General features: G+C 37.3%; 2 protein-coding genes across 7 annotated transcripts in view; both read right to left on the bottom strand.

The window, feature by feature from the left end:
• Positions 1-5,285, bottom strand: part of cubn (cubilin (intrinsic factor-cobalamin receptor)) — a 264,528-nt gene extending 259,243 nt beyond the window's left edge. The window contains 3 exon segments of the mRNA XM_052016186.1: positions 1,670-1,765; positions 2,065-2,194; positions 5,218-5,285. Coding sequence (XP_051872146.1) covers positions 1,670-1,765; positions 2,065-2,194; positions 5,218-5,285 — 294 coding nt within the window.
• Positions 5,286-6,830: 1,545 nt separating this feature from the next.
• trdmt1 (tRNA aspartic acid methyltransferase 1) overlaps positions 6,831-20,453 on the bottom strand; it is a 52,568-nt gene continuing 38,945 nt past the window's right edge. For 3 of the 6 annotated variants that reach the window (XM_052016029.1, XM_052016033.1, XM_052016034.1), the window contains 4 exons: positions 19,793-20,148; positions 16,460-16,517; positions 13,394-13,523; positions 6,833-7,779 (listed from right to left, as the gene is read on the bottom strand). In XM_052016029.1, coding sequence (XP_051871989.1) covers positions 7,679-7,779; positions 13,394-13,523; positions 16,460-16,517; positions 19,793-20,148 — 645 coding nt within the window. In that variant the 3' untranslated portion in view covers positions 6,833-7,678. Of the gene's footprint in view, positions 7,780-13,393; positions 13,524-16,459; positions 16,518-19,792; positions 20,149-20,453 lie in introns of all 6 variants that reach the window. The other 3 variants (XM_052016031.1, XM_052016030.1, XM_052016032.1) reach the window with 2 other exon arrangements.

Below are 20,453 nucleotides of genomic sequence, written 5' to 3'. Positions count from 1 at the left end.
CAAAGTTTCTACTTCCAAAAATAAAAATCTTCTCATTTATTTAGTGGATAGAGCAAAGGAGTAATATTATTTAAGAGATTCCTTGAATTATTGCTATTTGATAACAATGACATTGGTAAGACTATTCTTTTTGGTCAATATTACAAAGTTTAGAAAATGATCAAAACCCAACAGAGAGTAGGTTTGGATTGAGTTCTGACGGTGCTTCCATTTAGCTAGTTAAATGGGTACAAATCCTAGACTTTGTGCATTGTTAAGAAAAAAATACCCACTTGGTACACAAATAAAAATACATTAATGTTTAAAAAAAACTGGCTGACGAACAGCAGGAAATGTGTTGTGAACAATCCACATTGCACGGATTGGGGAAAGCTGAAATAGTACATCGGGTAAGTCCTACATTCACTTTTCTTCTACATACAAATAGACTTTGGAATTGAACACATTGAGTACCATAATGAAATATGTTGATAACCCAAATGCCAAACCTGACTAACAGCATGTAGATTGGAAAGGACAGGCACTATAACACCTTTTGCAAAAAAAAGTAATAAAAATTTGAATCAGGGAGTCAAGGCCAGGGAGAGGCAGTCTTGCCCTTACAACATTTTAAAGACATTTGGACAGGTTCATGGATAGGAAAGTTTTAGAGGTATCTGGGCCAAATGCAGGTAAATGGGACTGGCTCAGGAAGGCAGCATGGATGAGTTGGGCCAAGGGCCTATTTCCATGCTGCCTAACTATGACTCTATGACATTAGAGAAGATTTGCTAGAGAATCCTTTGCCAAAAATGAATAGTTGAGAAGAGACCATAACACCTTTTGCAAAAAAAAACATTGAACCAGAGGGAGTCAAGACAAGGGAGACTCTCGCAAAATGCCTCCAATGGGCTAGGTGAACCTCCTTCTGTACTGCAAATATCTATTGTTCATTAAAAACTGTGATTTATGAAGCATCTGTATGTAACTGATGGAACTCTTAAATTGCAATTATCACCAATTATTCTTTAATCTGCACATATTTCATGCATTGTTTATTTCCAATAATTAGCTATCAAAGTAAGACATGTTATATTTCTTCACGAACATCACAATGGCTGTATCCACATCTAACCGTGGTTACCTTATGCCAGTTCTGTCTCACAGAAAATGATAACCTGAGATCAGCTGCCAATTTTATGCAATGCCCAACATTATTCCTGAAATAATTCAATTGTAGAAAAAATCTGACTTTGTCTGTTTCTACAGGGCAGGTTGCTGTAAAATCATCTCAGTTTTACTTAGCATAAAGATAAAATTCTATGTCTTTAAGTTGTGATTAAAATCACTGAACTGAAATAAAAATTATCTGTAACAACACCAAGAATTAGCTTAAATCTCCACACCTTTTGACTGATTTACAACTTTGCTGTGAATTTCAAGAGTCTCATCAGTAGGACAAGTCTTACATACATTTTGTGGATAAATAGATCCACATATTACCTGATCTTTTAGTGAATTGCTGTATAAGTAGAAATATGTCAGCACTCATTTTTAATTGCAGATACACTTCAGGTGAGATAAAGTCCAAAGACATTCTTCTGAATCTTAAATGTTAAATTGATTTTACAGCCATGAACACTAAGTAAAAAAGAGAAAGTGAGATAAAGATGATGATTAGTGTACTTACCCTTTCGTTTAGCTGACTGATTTGATAAGAAACATTCTGAGCGATTTGAACTCCACTAGTTTTCAGTTCTACTATGTCATGTTTATTTTTTCTAATCTAAAATTATAGATAAACAATTGAATTAATCCCATGAAACAATACCAATCACTTGGTTACAATCACATAAAACATGCAATCCAGTATGCCAATATTTTCAAAACTGATGTACATAAAAAATTATAGTTTTGTATATAAAGGAAATACTTAAATGAAGAATTATCTGTTTACATTAGTCTTTAGGTTAGTCTGTTTAAGAATTACTTAACATTACATAAAGGCTATTTCCTTCCATTTACTCCCATTCTTTAGAAAATTGCAACATTAGGTTTCATATGACAAAAATTGTCAGTTATTACCTGCATAAATAATTGTTCAAGATCATTATCATTTAGTTTAATCTTCCCAAATGCTGAAGTCTTGAATTCAATATTCTTTCGATTGCCAGTTTGAAATATCAAATTGCCATTATTTGAAGTAATTCTCGGTCTTAGAATAAAATATACTTGAATTAACAGAAGTTAACAGCATGATGGATACTAACTTCAAAGACAGATGCATGCATTTATTTTCCTTTAAACACCTATTTTCACAAAATAATACCTACTGGTCACTGCTTATACTTCTCTGCTGATTATTTCCATCATTTTCAGATTCACATTTTAACATGCAAAATATACAAATTAGAATTCGTAGCCAGATGGACTGCCTGGAGTAAATCATGCTACTTGCATATCATCCAAAGTCTGTCTGTTGAAATAACTGTTTAAAGTGCAGGTTTTAAGAAAGGTGTACCTTTAACCCAAACAAATGAACTTTGCCTACTTCAGATATGATTCATCCAAATTATTGTCAGTCAGGTGAGATACAATAACTAATGTTACATCTGCTTTCTTTCTGCACCCTCTGGTGAACTACTTCATGAATACCCAACAAAAATTTGACTTTTCACATTCGTATTCCTAGGAAGTAAGTGACAAAATATAGATCTAGTGCTCTAATTTTCCAGTAGAGAAATGAGGCTATATTGACTAGACTCAAAAACATGATGAATTCTCTACGATATGCAGTGAACAATGTTCCAGAAGTCAGTGACCCTCTACAGGATTAAATTAAATTTCAATTTAGCTCTTACTATTTATAAATGCATTTTATTTGCATGGTCCTCTCTTGGATGAATAATTCAAATAGATTATCTAATCCTTTAATTATTTTAAAGAGCTCCAGCAGAACTTTCCAGCTCTTCAAAGTCTACATGCTACCGGAGTAAAAAACTCAAGCTCTTTGTTCAGGCTAAGGGAAAGTATGCATTTTGGGTGACTGACAACTACTTGGAAAGAGCCCAGAATCTAAATAAACCAATTGCTTCTCAGCTTTAGTGTGTCATGGTCACTTCATGTAAGAGGTCATCAGTGAGTTATGTCTCCAACGGGAGCCAGACTTGCAGGATGATAATAGCAACAGATCTAATTGGTTTCTCTGTAGATCACCATGACATTGAATTTTGTGAAAAGCAGATCTTTTCAAGCTGCCACTGATAACAGTGCCACTTTATTCACTGCTCTGAGTGTGATGTATCAAACAGGGGTGACAGGCGCTTTTATCCATTCACTCATGGTGGAATGCTTATCTAAACTTTTAGGGCCTCATGTTTCCAAGCATGAAGCCATCAAGGCCCTGTCAATAACGCCACACCATACTGTATATACAGTAACTATTCCATCAATATATAATGTTGGAACCTTAGATACAGAATAAGGAAGATGATTGTACAAGTTTCCAGCAGCAATAAAACTGAACCTCGCAACAGACCTCCATTCCATCTTAAATTCAAGGAAAGAAAAATTGCATTTGTATCAAGCCTTTCTGACATCAGATTGCTTCAATATGACATCCAGCACAATGGACAGCAGTGGTACAGCCAGTAGGGTTGCTGCCTCACAGCTCCAGTGACCTGGGTTCAATTATGACCTTAGGTACTGTGTGTGTGGAATTTGCACATTCTCCCCATGACCCCATGGGTTTGCTAAGGGTGCTTGGGTCTCCTCCCACATCCCAAAGTTGTCTGGGTTGGCAAGTAAATTAACCATTCCAAATTGCTTCAAGTATATAGGTAAGCGATAAAATCTGAGGGATTTTATAGGATGGTGAGGAGAATTAAAAAATGGGATTAATGTAAATAAGTGCTTGATGGTTGGAATGAACTCAGTGGGCCGAAGGGCCTGTTTCTATGCTGTATGACTACATGACAGTCACAACATCTCTGATGCCCTCAACCACTTTCAGTTTCCAGATCCCAATTGACTAATTTTCACCACTTAATCCCCACTCCAGAATGGCTTGAAAGCTCTCCCCTTTTTCCTTGAACAGAGGCCCAACAGCCTACTCCGCTGGTACTTTCCCTCACCTGGTTGAATCTGTTCTCATATTGAACAACTTAATATTTAGCTTACTCACTTTCTCCAAAGCAAAGGTATAACAATGGGAACCAACATTGCTCCAAGTTCTTGCTTCAATCTTCTTCAGGCCCCTTCCTCATCTCTTCTAACAGTATTTTGATAACTGTATTGTTTCCCTTTCTCCTACAGAATTTGACCATTTCAGTATCTTTGCTATCAGTTTCCACTCTGCTTTCACTTTTCATTTCTTTCATTTTTCATTTTTCAACTTCTCTCTCCATCTTAGTATAGGTTAGTGACCAATATTCACAAGCACGTCGGCCCTCAGCCATCCCAACTACCTCCACTTACCTCCTTCCTGTAAGGACATCATTCCATTCTCCCAGTTTCACCGTCTTTTTCAAACTTGCTCTGATGAAGGCACATTGCACACCACTACTTCCAAGACATCTTATTTTCTTGAAACTTGGTTTCCCCCTACCATAAGTGAGAGGACTCTTAACCTCATCGATTCCATTTCCCACACTTCTGCTCTCATTCCCTCTCCTCCCACAAAGAGCAACGATAGGACTCCCCTGATCTTCATCTCCCACCCCACAAGCCTCCTCAATGAATCATCCTATGTAATTTCTACCTTCTTCGTCATAATGCCACCTCCAGACTCATCTTCCCCTCCTCTCCTCATATTTTGAAGATACTTCAAGGAAAAAAATGTTTTTTTTTACTTTGAAATGAAGATGGAATTCAAGTCTGTTGCACGATGAAGTGTTTTGTTGCTGCAGGAGACTTGTGCGATCAACCTCCTCATTTTTGTGCCCCAGTTTCCAACATTATACATTAATGAAATAAAAGTGAAAGAGAAGCAACATCTGTCCTTTTATTTCTCTCACTATCCAGTAACCCAAACATACCTCCCACATAAAGCAGCAATTTAATTGTATTTCCAATTTAGTTATATTTCATCCAATTTAGTTTGCTGTGTTTGATGCTTATGCAAACTCTACATTTAAGAAACCAAGCACAGATTTGGTGACAGCTGTGCAGAATATATCTATTCAGTCAGCAACACGGACCCTGATATACCCATTCATTAATTCTCCATCCCACACTGACCTTGCTACCTTTGGCCTCTCACACTGTTCCAATGAAGCCCACTGTAAACTCGAGGAAGAGCAGCTCATCTTCTGAGGAGGCACTTTGGAGCCCTCTGGACTCAGCATTGAATTCAACAATTTCAGATAACCAGACCTTTCCAGTTTGTTTTAGAACTGTACAGCTTTGATGAAAGGTTTCCATCTGTAACATTAACTTTTTTATTGTCTCTCCAGAAATGTTGTCTGCCTTCTGTGTATTTAACAGCATTCTCCCTTTTTTCACTTTGACAGCAAGTAAAACATTTTGTACATCCAGCATTTTTTCCTTTACTCCCTATCCTCAATCAAGTCCTATTCACAAGTCTTCCAGACAGATCAACTGTGAATAACAAGCCTTCAGCATTCTACTTAGCCAGCAGCTACACTATCTGTCATTCAGCCTCCCTTGATCAATTTTGGCCTCTGGTGCTGTGTAGAGTTTGCAATGTTCTCCCTGTGTCTGCATGGGATTTCTCTTGCTGCAGCAGGTCCTCCCCATTTCCCAAAGATTAGGTTAATTGGCGATTGTAAATTACCCCTAGTGTAGTGAGTGGCAGGAAAGATCAGGGGGTATTAAGGGGATTGTGAGAGAGAACAGGTCACAGGGAAATAAGTGGGTGAATGCAATTGATCTGACAGCTGGCATTGACTCAATTGGCTGAATGGTCTCCACCTATATCATAAGGAATCATGGATATGAAAAATCAAAGACATTCCCTTTGTTATTCTTTCCACCGCTCCCCCCTTCGTTGCAAGTAAAGATGTGTTTACTTTCTAACTTTTTCTAGTTCTCTTTCTCTCTCCACAGATGCATAGGACATCAAGCAGTATTTTCTGTTTTCAGATTTCAAGCACCTACAGTATTTTGCTTTCTGCTTGTAGACTAAGGATGGCCAGGAGTGCCTTAAAAACAGTCTAGTCTAGGATTAACAAAAGCATGGGTGAGGTTTCATTAGCTAATGAGCCAAGACAGGAAAAGACCCAAGTACCATTGCAGGGGAGAGATTAATAATGTAAACGAATGGTCCAAAACTTATTGCAGTGTTATATACAACAGCATGGTTACAGTTTCTTTCTGTTTTAGCTAGATCCTAGGGAGTTGAACGTCATTGATAACTATGGAACTGAGTTTGTGACAAGCACTAAAAATAATGGGGTACTAATTTGTCCTCCAATGTATACTGAACTAGCTATGTAGTAATGAATATGGATCGACCTCTGTTTCTGACACTCCATTAACTGAAATCACTCTTTCCTAAAGTGTGATTGCCAGAAGTGAATGCAGTATGTGGGTGGGGCTTAATCATGTAGCTCCACTCAACAGTACCAACTATATCAAAATGCAGGACCTCCCCCTTAATATAATAAAGGTTCTGAAGTCTTCTAACTTTGCTCAGATACATTTTTAAAAATTGTTAGAAGAACACAGGAAGGGAATGTCTTAGTTTACTTGTATATACATATTGTAGACAATGCCAAAACTGTTTTTTCACTTTATTTTAGGAAAAGTGAATGGAAGAATGCACACCCATGATGCACAAATTTCCAATGCAAGCAAATTAAAGTTTCCCATTTAATTGTCAGATACTGTTTAGACTTAAAAGACTTTAAATGACGTTGGAGTGCAATATTTGTGCTTGTAATCTCATAAAAGTGAAACTTAATTGCCTTGATTGCTGCAATTTCTAACATTAAAGGTCACAGTGACTCTTCACAGAACGGCCCCTTTAGCCTGTGATCTTGAACAATTACTTTGATAGTTTTTGTCATACCTCATGTTAAAATAAAGTAACAGATTTGGCAACTTTGATAGCAATAGAAGGAAATTAAATTTGTAATTTATCTAAACCACGACAGACATCATCACCATTGGGCATGAAAAGCAAAAATCTGCTGATGCTTTAAATCTGAAGTAAAAATAGAAAATGCTCAAAATACCCAGCAGGTCAAGCAGCATCTGTGGAGGGAGAAACAGAGTTTACATTTCAGGTGAATGTCCTCTTGTCAGTACTGAAGCATTAAAAATATAGTGTACAAGAGCATTTACTTTTCTCATAGTAAGTTACAATCTGATGGCAGAAAATATTTGTAAGTTTACTGAATACAGTTTTTAATTGTCTTTATTAGAAACAGGCATCATTTAATATGTACATCCAATAATTATTTTAATGAGTTTGCATTACAATACATGGTGAATAACAGACTTAAGTCACAAACTACAGCAAACCATTCAGATTGAGCAGGTACATGCAAGAGGAGCAAATGATAAAACTGTTTCAAGATATCAACACAAATAAATTAATTAGTCTTAATAAAATCAATGATCACTTCTGATATGCACCATTGTGAAACCTTTTCATATGATCTATTACTTGTTGGTCAAAATAAACAGATACACATTTTTATATACCATATATCAAAGAAGTTATGGATTTTCAGCATCATTCAACCATCAATTTAATAAGCTTGGCTACCACATGGATATTGAGGCTATTTCCCAGCAGACGGTATCTTTGTTTCAGTGAAATTTCCTCAGGAAAACCTGCAAGGTTAATCAAAACAAAATACATATTATGATCAAATACAATTCTTGATTCCTGCTTTGGCTTCCATTTGCAACTTGATCATTGTTTAGTGACATTCAAACATGAACTGCTGGTATTTGAATTCATTTCAGTGAACAGGATTTACCATCGACTAACTAGATAAACATGTACTTTCACAGGAATTTTAAAAAACGGAATGATTTTTAACTGTTTCATGGCCACTGAAGTCATTTGCAGCATTCTTAACACCACCACAGCTCAGATTAATTAATTAAGAACAAGAAGCATGACAATGCAGTACCACCTCAAACCAGATTATTTGCATTCTAATCCCACCGAGGAGAGTCATTGTTACATTCAAATTAAAATATTCTTTTCCATCTTCCCCAAAATTACATTCATCACTATTGAATGAAAATAACATAACTAGTGGGTCACACTCCAATCCATATCATAAAGTTGAAGGTCCAAATTTAAATTCAGGCTTACAAAATGATGAGGGATTGCTGCACTATCAGTAAAACATTAACACATCTGTACAGATGATACCATCCTATAAACTTAATAAACAGTTCCCTATCTTCAAACACACAGATCTATCAGCTTGTCTTGAGCAAGACATTGTCAGAGTACAACTATTTGATGCCAATCTTGTAAATCCAATGAGTACACACAGAGTTCTTTCTGTACCCTACTCAAATACTGCTGACCCAACTGTTCCATTCTAAAAAGCCTCAGATAACAAAGTCAATCTGTAACAACCTATTAAAAATGTATCAAGCAACTGAAAAGCTCAAAGCATCATTTCCTAATTAGCATTTCATTTCACTAATTTCCTTCATTTCATCTTTCGTATTTCACTATAAATTCAGTTTATTTGCCTGAAGCAATAAATATGGAATAAGGAAAAATTAGCATAAGCATGAAAAAGGGGAAGAAAAACAGCCATCAAACCAAATAGACAAGTACACTGCTCACCTACTCCAGCACCTTCTGGGAGAGACAAGAGCTATAGATCATCAAGAAAAATAACTGAGAGAATCTCTTTAACTGTCCAAAGAAGTTAAGTGAGGGTCTAGGAAACTATGACTGCTGTCTATGTAAATACAAAAACTTACTGCAATCTCATTTTATCCATGGGAAAGAAGAGTTGTTAAACCAAGGTCCTGTCAAACCTTTTTGGGTGGATGGAAAAGATTCTGTGTCAATATTCAAAAAAATAGCGAGGGGTTGGGGCAACCAACATCACTAAAACAGATTGGTTAGCCATAATCATGTCATAAGAGCTTTTTTTTCTTATTAATACCAAACCAGCATTCTCACATTCTTGTTTTTATATTTTTTCAGGCCCTTTTTTACTTTTAGCAACATTTTTCATCTGGATAGTTAGAAAAGCAAATTAGAATGGTGGATTGTGGTCAGATGGCTTTCAGGGTGACAAGTATCGTCTCATGCAAATCATCAAGGTAGTGTAGTGGTTAGCATAACACTATTACAGCGTCAGCGACCTGGGTTCAATTCTGGCCACTGTCTGTAAGGAGCTTGTACGTTCTCTCCGTGTCTGTGTGGGTTTCCTCTGGGTGCTCCGGTTTCCTCCCACATTCCAAAAGACAAATGGGTTAGGAAGTTGTAGGCATACTATGTTGGAGCCGGAAGCGCGGCGACACTTGCAGGCTGCCCCCAGAACACTCTACGCAAAAGATGCATTTCATTGTGTATTTCGGTGTACATGTAACTAATAAAGATACCCAAATCTATCTAAAAAAATTTATAATGACATTGATTGTAAGATCTGTATGTTCATAATTAGTCATGATTAAACCATTTAATGGCTATGGTTTAATAATGACTAGTTCTGAAAATAGAGCTGGAATCCTTGATTAGAAACACATGCAAAGGCAAAGTTATATTCAATTTGCATAAAAAGATGAGGTCACAACTGGAATGATGTATTGAATTCTGGTCATTTAACTTTAGGAAAAATGTAAAGGTCCTAGAAAGGGCATTGGAAAGATTTACTCAAATGGTTCTAGGGATGAGAGATATCAGCTATAAGGTTAGTCTTGAGAAGCTTGGATTGTTCACCTTGGAGCAAAGATAGTTGAGAGGAGGTTTGACAGAGGTGTTCAAGATGATGATTGGCTCTGAGAAGAGTAAAGATGGTTGATGGACTAGGGGGCATACATTTAAAATTTTGGATGCAAGATACATGGGAGATTGAGACAAAAACAACATATATACACAAGTATTTTTGAACTAGAAATCACTGCTATTAGAGATAGCAGAAATGGAGTCAGTGGATTGATAGGTACTTGAAAGAGAATTTCTCTTGAAAGACTGCCAAGCTAAAAGAGCAATGCGACTGTTGGGACTGTTCAACTAGAAGACAGTATAGACTTGATGGGGCAAATGACTGCCTTTTGTGTGTAACAATTCTATGATCTAACTACTGTGTGAAATAGTTTGGATACACTTGTTGTAAATAGCACTCCATGGAGTACAGTCACTTTGCTGTGTTGATGTCCAAAGCTAAAAAAATTGAGACCTTCAAAAGTAGACATGTTTCATTCTGGCTAAACACCTGAAGGAATAAATGAACCAAAAGATATGCTCATATTTTTGTTTAAATGGCACAACATCTTCTTTAAAAGGAAATTGTTGACCAACCCTTTTGTTCTTGAGCAGAGGATAAGCCAATGAATAATTATTTGCATATGAGAATGCGTATCAATATTGTAAATACATGTGTCAAGGATTAAGTTGTATATTGCATCATAAATTCCAAAAACAGGTTTACCATTTATTTCAGCATTAGGTTATACAATCAAACTAGTTACAATCAACACTAAAATAGGCTACTGTCTAAACAGAACCATTGCTTCAGCTGGGTTAATCAGGAGCATCCATATTCTATAAAGGTAACAAACCACAACAAACTGTTAGATGTTAAAGAAAACAAGGAACACCCAGAACAGCTGCAATATGAGTGGAAGTGGTAATTACATCATTTCAGGGATTAAATGAGTATGAAAAAATTAGGTCTATTAAGAGTTAGCCAAACTACATAGAACTGATGGACAATGACATGTCAGAAAGGACCCTTGCTGTCAAAAGTTTAATTCTCTGTCAAGTAAAGATAATTAGAAAATGATTGATTGCCACATGATGTGGCAAATCTGTGACTGTTTCATAGATAGAACATAGAACATTACAGCACAGTACAGGCCCTTCAGCTCACGATGTTGTGCTGACATCTTATCCTACTCTAAGAGCTATCTAACCCTTCCCTCCCACATAGCCCTCCATTTTTCTATCATTCATGTACCTATCTAAGAGTCTCTTTAATGTCCCTAATGTATCTGCCTCTACCACCTCTGCCGGCAGTGCGTTCCATGCACCCACCACTCTGTGTAAAAAAACTTACCTCTGACATCTCCCCTCTCCCTTCCTCCAATCACCTTAAAATTATGCCCCCTTGTGTTAGCCATTTTTGCCCTGGGAAAAAGTCTCTAACTGTCTACTTGATCTATGCCTCTTATCATCTTGTACACCTCTATTAAGTCACCTTTCATCCTCCTTCGCTCCAAAGAGAAAAGCCCCAGCTCGCTCAACCTATCCTCATAAGACAGGTCATGATTTTCTTTTACGTCCTTGGATCTGGAACTGTTGAATACTAAATAAATTTTTTTTAGCACTTCCTTCACAAATATACAGTATTTTGCTCTTATACAATCGAAAAGTTTCAGTGAAAGCTGGAAAACTTCCATTAATTAATTTCTGACATTACATAATTGCACTGTAAATAAAAACTTTTTGTGATTTCTTCCATTAAGGTATGCTTTGTACTGCACACATCTTCTCCAGCTTATTTACAATCCCAATTACACTTCATCCCAATTCCACAGTGACCATTTTTGAATTGAAAAATTAGATAATTAACCTTTGGATATATTAACTCTGCCAACATTCTGTTTATTACACTCAAGATGCTTTCATGAACTTAAACAGAATTCATGAGTTTCCATTGACTTCAAGGGTACTGAATGTGAAAGAGGCAAGTGCAATTGATGGGAGTATCTTTGGTGGCAATAAGTTAATAACCAAAAATGAATTCTTCCCCATAGAGCTCTGTAGCATAATTTGAACGAAAAGTAATTCAGATGGTATGAATAGCCTCTCCTTTTCTTCTTGAGGATGTAGTGAACAAAATAAGGGAATAGTCTTAAAATTTTTCAACTAATGACGAAATTATACTAGTTCACTTATTGCTTTTCAGTCATTCTCAAAATAAAGTTAGAGAAACACAAAGTTAAAACAAACCATAATCATTAATAACTAAAACTACTAATATTACAACCAACATGTTATAACTATAATGTTCATAATCAGTTCTTTAGAACTCTTGGATTTCCATAAAAAAGAAAATTCATAATTAGATTTATTATAGTGAAGATAAGACAGTCTCTAAGCAGCCACTGAGAACACCAAACAACTAAATTACATGCTTGCTGAATGGCTTACAACGATTCTTTTGTTTTGCCTAGGTGGTTTGGACTCGAGCACAGGTTCCACAGATTAAAATGAAAACATTCAACCAACTGCGTCGGTCAGTTCCATAAAAGCAGTTACTTTTTAACTTTTATGACTGACCCCATAAAAAACTGGAGACAGTTTGGAAATTGGAAAAAATAGCTTGCAATCTAAAAAAAAAAGATGCTTCCTTTTTTCCCCTAAGAATCAATTTTTGAGTACTTTTATTTTCTTCTCTTGTTGTAGGGTTATTACTTTCATTAGCTTGCTGAAAGGAAAGCAGTCTACATCCAGATTTGTGAACTGATAGCATTTGATATTCACATCCATGTTTCACTAAAAGTGGCCATTCAGGTATTTCATTGACTTCACCAGTATGGGCAGCAATAGAAACAGATTTATTCTATTAAATTTATCCATTCAAATCTGTTGTTGTAAGGTCAATACAGCTTGCAGAAAATGAGAATCAAACACCCTCGCACCATGCAGGGCAACTCAAATTGTATTTGCATTTATATTACTTATTTTATGTTTGTTTAATTTGAATATTGGAAGTCTGAGGTTTTTGGAAAGGACTGATTCAGATATTTCTTAACTAATTTGATGACATGGCTAAATCTAAACATCTAGGTTTCCTGGTATTGAAAACTTAAGACACAAGCACAAAATAACTTGAATACTGATGTACCCCTCAAGGGTCCATGCCATGTACCTGTGCAATTCATAATAACAAAAAACATTTTTGCATTACAGTGCCAGTTAATATCATGCATCAAGCAGGAAGTGATTGTAGGCAAATATCTAGAATACTCCACGCTCCAATTAAACTGAGCATCGCCATTCCTCTGCAATGAGGAGGCATGTGGAGGCTAGGTTTCCCATTGCAGAAAGAGTGAAGGAAAATCAAAACCTTAGTAACTTTTGAGCACTTCAGTAACTGGCTTCACAGCAGCAGCAAAACAAGCAGCTGGTTGCTTTGTTGGTTTCCCATCTAAGTAATAGGCACAATGTGCAGATTACATATAAAAAAGTACTTTCAGTTTCACACAACACAAACTCAGAAATGTATTTTGTACATACTAAATTCTGGAGGAAATCCATGGAGATTTGCAATTTCTCTAGGGGTGAAATATCGAAGTTTCAATTTTGCCAGTTGGGTTAACTTTTCATCTTCTGACAATGTTTCAAATGACTGGAATACTAAGGCAAGCTATTAAAACAAAAACAAAAACAAGTAAATATTGAAAGAAAAACTATTTTCTTTGAATCTAGAGGTTCTTACTAGAGCATAAAATGAAAAAGAAACATAAACATTGGCATCAAATATTACTGATGTATATTTTACTGCATATACAAATTCAACATCTGATATCCCTGGTGGAGAGCTCCACTTGATGGTGAGTGGTGATTAGAGTCATAGAGCATGGAAACAGGCCCTTCGGCCCAACTCATCCATGCCGACCAAGTTGCCTCCTTGAGCTAGTCCCATTTCCCACATTGACCTTTCCTATCCATGTAACTGTCCAAGTGTCTTTTAAATGTTGTACCCACCTCTAGCGGTTTGTTCCATATACTCACCACCCTCAGTATGAAAAAGTTGCTCCTCAGACCTCTTTAAATCTTTCCTCTCTTACCTTAAACCTATGCCTTCTAGTTTTAGACTCACTTACCCTGGGAAAAAGACAGTCACCATTCACCTCATTTATGGCCCTCATGATTTCATAGAGTCAGAGCAATACAGCATGGATACAGATCCTTCGACCCAACAAGTCCGTGCCGACCAGAGTCCCAATTTCCTGCGTTCAGCCCATATCCCTCCAAACTCCTCCCCTCCAAGTGCTTCTTAAATGATACTATTGTACCTGCCTCAACCACTTCCTCTGGCAGCTTGTTCCATATACTCACAACCCTCTGCATGAAAAAGTTGTCTCTCAGGTCCCTTTTAAATCTTTCCCCTCTCACTATAAACCTATGCCTCCTAATTTTGGATTCCCCTTCCCTGGGGAAAAGGCTGTTACCATCCATCTTATCAATGCCTCTCATAATTTTAAACGCTTCTATAAAGTTGCCCCTCATTCTCCTACGTTGCAAGGAATAAAGACCTAGCCTAGCCAACCTCTCCCTATAACTCAGGCCTTCTAGTCCTGGTAACATCTTTGTAAATCTTCTCCGCACTCTTTCCAATTTAACCACGTCTTTATAATAGTGCGACAAAAACTGTACACAATACTCCAAGCGCTGCCTCACCAATGACTTATACAATTGCAACATAATCACATTTGAAAAATGGATACAGGTATTGTTAAGCAAAAATTCATAAATTGTAAAAGGTTTTCCCAACAATTTAGAGCATAGAACAAAGAACAGTACAGCACAGTACAGGCCCTTCAGCCCAAAAGTTGTGCCAACCTACATAAACACCTACTTCATGATCAACCTAACCCTTCCTTCCTACACAGCCCATAACCCTCCATTTTTCTTACATCCATGTGCCTATTTAAGAATCTTTTAAATTTCCTTGTTGTATCAGCCTCTACCACCACCACCAGCAGTGCGTTCCAGGCACCCACCACTCCCTGTGTAAAAAAAACCTACCTCTGACATCTCCCCTAAACTTTCACCTTAAACTGACGTCCTCTGGTACTGGTCACAGAGGCCCTGGGGAAAAGGTGCTGGCTGTCTACTCTATCTATGCCCCTCATAATCTTATACACCTCCGTCAAGTTGCCTCTCATCCTGCGTCACTCCAAAGAGAACAGCCCTCACTTGCTCAACCTTTCCTCATAAGACATGTTCTCTAATCTAGGCAACATCCTGGTAAATCTCCTCTGCACCCTCTCTTAAGCTTCTACATCCTTCCTATAATGAGGTGACCAGAACAGAACATAATACTCTAAGTGTGGTCTAACCAGAGTTTTATAAAGATGCAACATTACCTCGCGGCTCATGAACTCGATCTCCCAACTAATGAAGGCCAGCACACCGTATGCCCTCTTAACCACCCAATCACCTTGCGTGGCAACTTTGAGGGATCTATGGACTTGGACCCCAAGATCCCTCTGTCCCTCCACACTGCTGATAAACCTGCCATTAACCTTGTACTCTGCCTGTATTAGTTTCTTGTTTAAATCTGTTTTTCCAGAGCTCAGGAAATGCATTTAAAACCTAATCACTTGAAAATAAAAGCTTTTCAAATAAAAAATACGTTATTAGCAATCAAGTCTTTAAATAATAAAAATATACATATTATACCCTTACAGAATAATCACTACTTAAAACACGCAAGACCCATGCAGATCTTGACATGGTGGACACATCCTCATGAAGGAGAAGCTGGAATTGGGAGTCACCGTCTCAATGTAAAGGGCTGACCCATTTAAGACAATTTTTTTTTCTCTTTCAGAAAGAGTTCTGATGACAGATGATGCTCTTAGGACAGCAGATGCAGAATGTTCTTTGAGACAGATTCTTGATAAGCAAAAGGGTGAAAGATTTCTGAGGTTTTTTGGCATAACACAATTCTTTATGGTATGTGTCCCCCATCTTTTCACTGAAAAGAACAATCTTTAATGCTTGGGGAAAAGAGGAAGGTCAGAGGAAAAAGTGGGTTACACTGATAACAGCAATTTGTAACAAGCAAACCCTAGGCATATCTGCATCATGAATGATTGCTGTGCACTAGGATGGCAGCTATGCTAAAATAAACTGCTGTTTACATAGGCCATTAATCCAAGCACCTATTGAAATAGACAGCAGCCTATTGTCATAATTGACCACTAATACAATTGAAATAGAGCTATACTGGTTGCAACAGAATGTTATCTCCTGACATAATGAAGGGCAGAGATGTTACAATGGTTAAGCATGAGGCCAGACGATCAGAATCAGTAACATTCCCCCAGTTTGATAATTATTCAGGAAAAATCAAGATCATTATTGCAAGACCTGACAGAATGCGAGAGAGTGATGAATCTTCTGAAAGTGCTGATAGATTCAAGAAATGTACAAGCCTGCATAAGGAAGTTTAAGGGGAGTACAAGAACCAGGACCCTGGGGTGTGAAAGGAACCAGAGGAACTAACGTTTAAAAGGGAGCGTTGAAACCAGGCAACCCGGTGTGATTGATGAATTCAAAGAGTTAACATACCTCCACATCTGATGCAGTCTTCAACACTGAACCTGTTCCTTCCATGTAACAGCCATACCTGTATTAGAAATCAGGTCTAATTAAACTTTTTGCAGAGTAAATGGCCAAAAATTTAACTCCTTTAGAACAAATTACTTGCAGCAGCAAATATCATTGTTAGTTAAATAACAGTATTACATGGCATAGTTTCTAAAAATATCACGGCAACTCCAAGCTTCAAGCATACAACTAACCCCTTTTAATCAACAAATCACTAACTCTTAATCAATGATTAAAACCATGATTTCAGTACAAGTCTCTTTGCTCAGTTAATTGATAGTTTAATACATACCTTTTCCTGATCATTACCACATGACATTAAAGATTTAGGAATATAAAACAAGTTCTGCTGAATGGTTTTCAACCTGAAGCATTAAGTCTGTTTCTTTTTCTGCAGATGCTGCCTGATTTGCCAAGTATTTCCTGCATTTTCTGTTTTGATTTCAGACCCTGTAAAGTAAATTTGTTTAGATGTTTACTTTACAGGAAACCTGTCCTTCTTTACCCTCTGTAAGCTCGAAGTCATCCAAACTCCGCTGTCCACATTCTGTGCTCAAGGAATATAAACCCAATCTATTTAGTCTTTCTTGGTAGGACAACTCTCTCATCCAGGAATTAGCCGGTGAATTTCCTTTCTACTGCCTCAAATGTTACAATACTTTTTTTGGTAAGGGGACCAAAACTGTACACATTCTTCCAGGTAAGACCTTACCAAACCCTGTACAATACCTGCAATACATAGAACATAGAACAGTACAGCACAGGAACAGGCCCTTCAGCCCACAATGTTGTGCCGAATTAAATTAGTAACCAAATGCCCAACTAAACTAATCCCTTCTGCCTACACAATGTCCATATCCCTCCATTTCCTGTACATTCACATGCCTACCCAAGAACCTCTTGAATGCCTCTATCATATTTGCCTCCACCACCACCCATGGCGGTGCATTTCAGGCACCCACCACTCTCTGTGTAACAGACACACCCTCCACATCTCCTTTGAACTTACCCCCTCTTACCTTAAATGCATGCCCTCTGGTATTAGACATTTCAACCCTGTGAAAAAAATTCCAGCTGTCTACTCTATTCCTCTCATAATCTTATAAATGTCTATCAGATCTCCCCTCAGCCTCTTCCGCTCCAGGGAAAACAACCCAAGTTTGTCCAACCTATCCTCATAGCACATGCCCTCTAATCCAAGCAGCATCCTAGTAAACCTCTTTTGCACCCTCTCCAAAGCCTCCGCATCCTTCCTGTAATGGGGTAACCAGAATCAAATACAATATTCCAGATGCAGCCTAATGAGAATTTTATAAAGCTGCAACGTAACTTTCTGACTCTTGAACTCAATTCCTTGACTAATAAAGGCAAGCATGTCATACGCCTTCTTTACCATCCTATCAACCTGTGTAGCTACTTTCAGGGAACTATGGACTTGGACCCCAAGATCCCTCTGCATATCAACTCTGTTAAGGGTCTTGCCATTAACAGTGTACCGTCCCTTTACATTTGATCTCCCAAAGCGCAACACTTCACATTTGACTGGGTTAAACTCAATTTGCCATTTCTCTGCCCATATTTGCAACTGATCTATATCCTGCTGTATCCTTTGCCAGTCTTCTACTATCCATAACACCATCAATCTTCATATCATCTGCAAACTTACTAACCCACCCAACTATGTTTTCATCCAGGTTATTTATATATATCACAAACAGCAGAGTTCCCAGAAGGGATTAGTGCAGAACACCACTAGTCACAGACCTCCAGCCAGAATAAGTCCCAGAAAACCCTGTACAACACCCTGTTGACCAATCTAGTCAAGTTTCATTTCCTCACACTATCCCTGTACACCCGTGGTTATCAAGCTTTCTCCACTTGCATAACCCTCATAGGCAGCAAGATCCAAGATATTACTACTCATTGAAGAAAAACATGTATGCTCATGTTCCCCTTGTATCTTTTAAATCTGTGTCTCCTAGTCCTTGCACCATTAACTAATAGGAAGAGCTTTGATTCGATTAGAGTGGATTAGATTAGTTTACTGTCTAATTTACCAGAGTGCAATGAAATTCCTTGCTCCCATAAAGCTCACAGAGTAAACATAATACTTGGTAATAATAAATATAACAATAAATACAGCAATGAGCACAAAACAACAGAATGCTGCAAAGTATAGTAGTGCAAGCTGAGGTAGTACAAAAAGAAATGCTAAAGTGACAATAACAGAGGAGGTAGAATTAAGGGTTCAAGAACATGGCAGCACCAGCAGGAAGGGGAATGTGAAAGAGGTGACTGGTTCAGAAGTCTGACAGGAAATCCATGCGAGCATGTGAAGAATGGGCAAACTTCACACAAAGAGCACAGGAGGTGGTATTGAACCCAGGTCACTCACTGGAGCCATGAGGCAGCAGATCAATTAGCTGTGTCGTTGTGCTGCCCACTCTGATAAATCTCCTCCACACCCTCTTAAGGACTCTCACATCCTTAACCTCACTAAAATGCACGTAATGAAGGACAATAATATTGATGTTGACTAACACAATTCTATTTTCATTCCTCCCTTAAGAGCATAACAATATTTTAGTGAGCACTAATGTCAGCTTCAAGATGAAAAGATATGAAGACAAATGTACAACAGTCTATTTTTGAGAACACATGCACAATACCTACTTTCAGACCTATTAAAATATACTGTGATTTAGATTATGACTGAATATCAGTTGATGACAGGCAAGTTGAATTTAGTGGATATAGAGAATAATTTTTTGAAGCCTATAAATAAAACTATAAGGATTGTGAGCATAATTACAGAATGGCACGAGGCAGATAGCTTCCATTAAAAGTGGATGGAGAAACCAATCATGACAATATAGAAATCACAGTATGGGTACATTTTAAAATGACAACTCGATTACACCTGTTAGACCAGTCAACTTCTTCCCTACTCCCTGAACCCAACTACAGCTTAAAATTATACTTGCTCTTATTTTTGTGTACACAATTTACAAAAATGATATAATAATGCCTAGATAATAGGAAACATACCTAATACTTTATTGGGGCTGAATAAAATCAATACATTGGTCCTCAGGGCTTGAAAAAATAAAAATTTACCCAAGAATTTAAACCAGAATAAAACGATTTTCATAGTTTTAATTCATGTTACTGAAATGACAAAAATATAGTTCAGAGATAATGACACAGCAATTGTGCTTGAAAACAGTTTGATTAGAAGGAATATTTGATTAAATTCTAGAAAAGCAGCTTCTTGCTGGAAGGAATTTTACCTACCCTTTAGTGAAACACACTGATCTTCTACAAGTCTGTCCAACTATGTCCAGTATCAAAGCATATCGCAGTAAAGACTTTGGAGGTATGAAGTATGGGCTTGGATCTTCCAATTCCTCCTCCAAGAAATCCTGGATCATCTGCATTGATGAATTATTGTCCTGGCTATGTTTCCGTTTCACATGTCTTAATGTCTCTAATTTGTAAAGCACAGTCTCATCTCTTCCGCTTATGATTTCATTAGTACAACAATCAGAGTTATTCCCCTTCTTTTTGTTATCATCAGCAGATAACGTCTGAGTAAAACTTGAAGCATTTGTGGCTTCCACACTATCATGGTCTGGGAATTGTTCTAGTACCTGGAATTACAGATAAAATTGTTAGTAGGACCTTATTGGTTAGCACTATATAAGGCATAAAAAGAAAATAATAATCTTTCAAAATATATTAAACATTTTGGAATGAATGATTCAGAAGCACATTGTTAAATTTATTAATAAAGATATACTAAATGAATGGCCAAATGACAGCAGAAAATTACGTAAGTACTCAGGAGGTCAGGTATTGTCTGCAGAGAGGAAAAGTGTTAACATTTCAGGTAAATGCTAGAAATAAAACAAAAGTTAGAAGTAAAACAATTCTTAAGGTGCACAGACAGGAAAAA

Source organism: Pristis pectinata, chromosome 5 (assembly GCF_009764475.1).
Source record: "Pristis pectinata isolate sPriPec2 chromosome 5, sPriPec2.1.pri, whole genome shotgun sequence".
NCBI classification, from domain to species: Eukaryota; Metazoa; Chordata; class Chondrichthyes; order Rhinopristiformes; family Pristidae; genus Pristis; species Pristis pectinata.
This window is presented reverse-complemented; position numbering and strand designations above follow the sequence as displayed.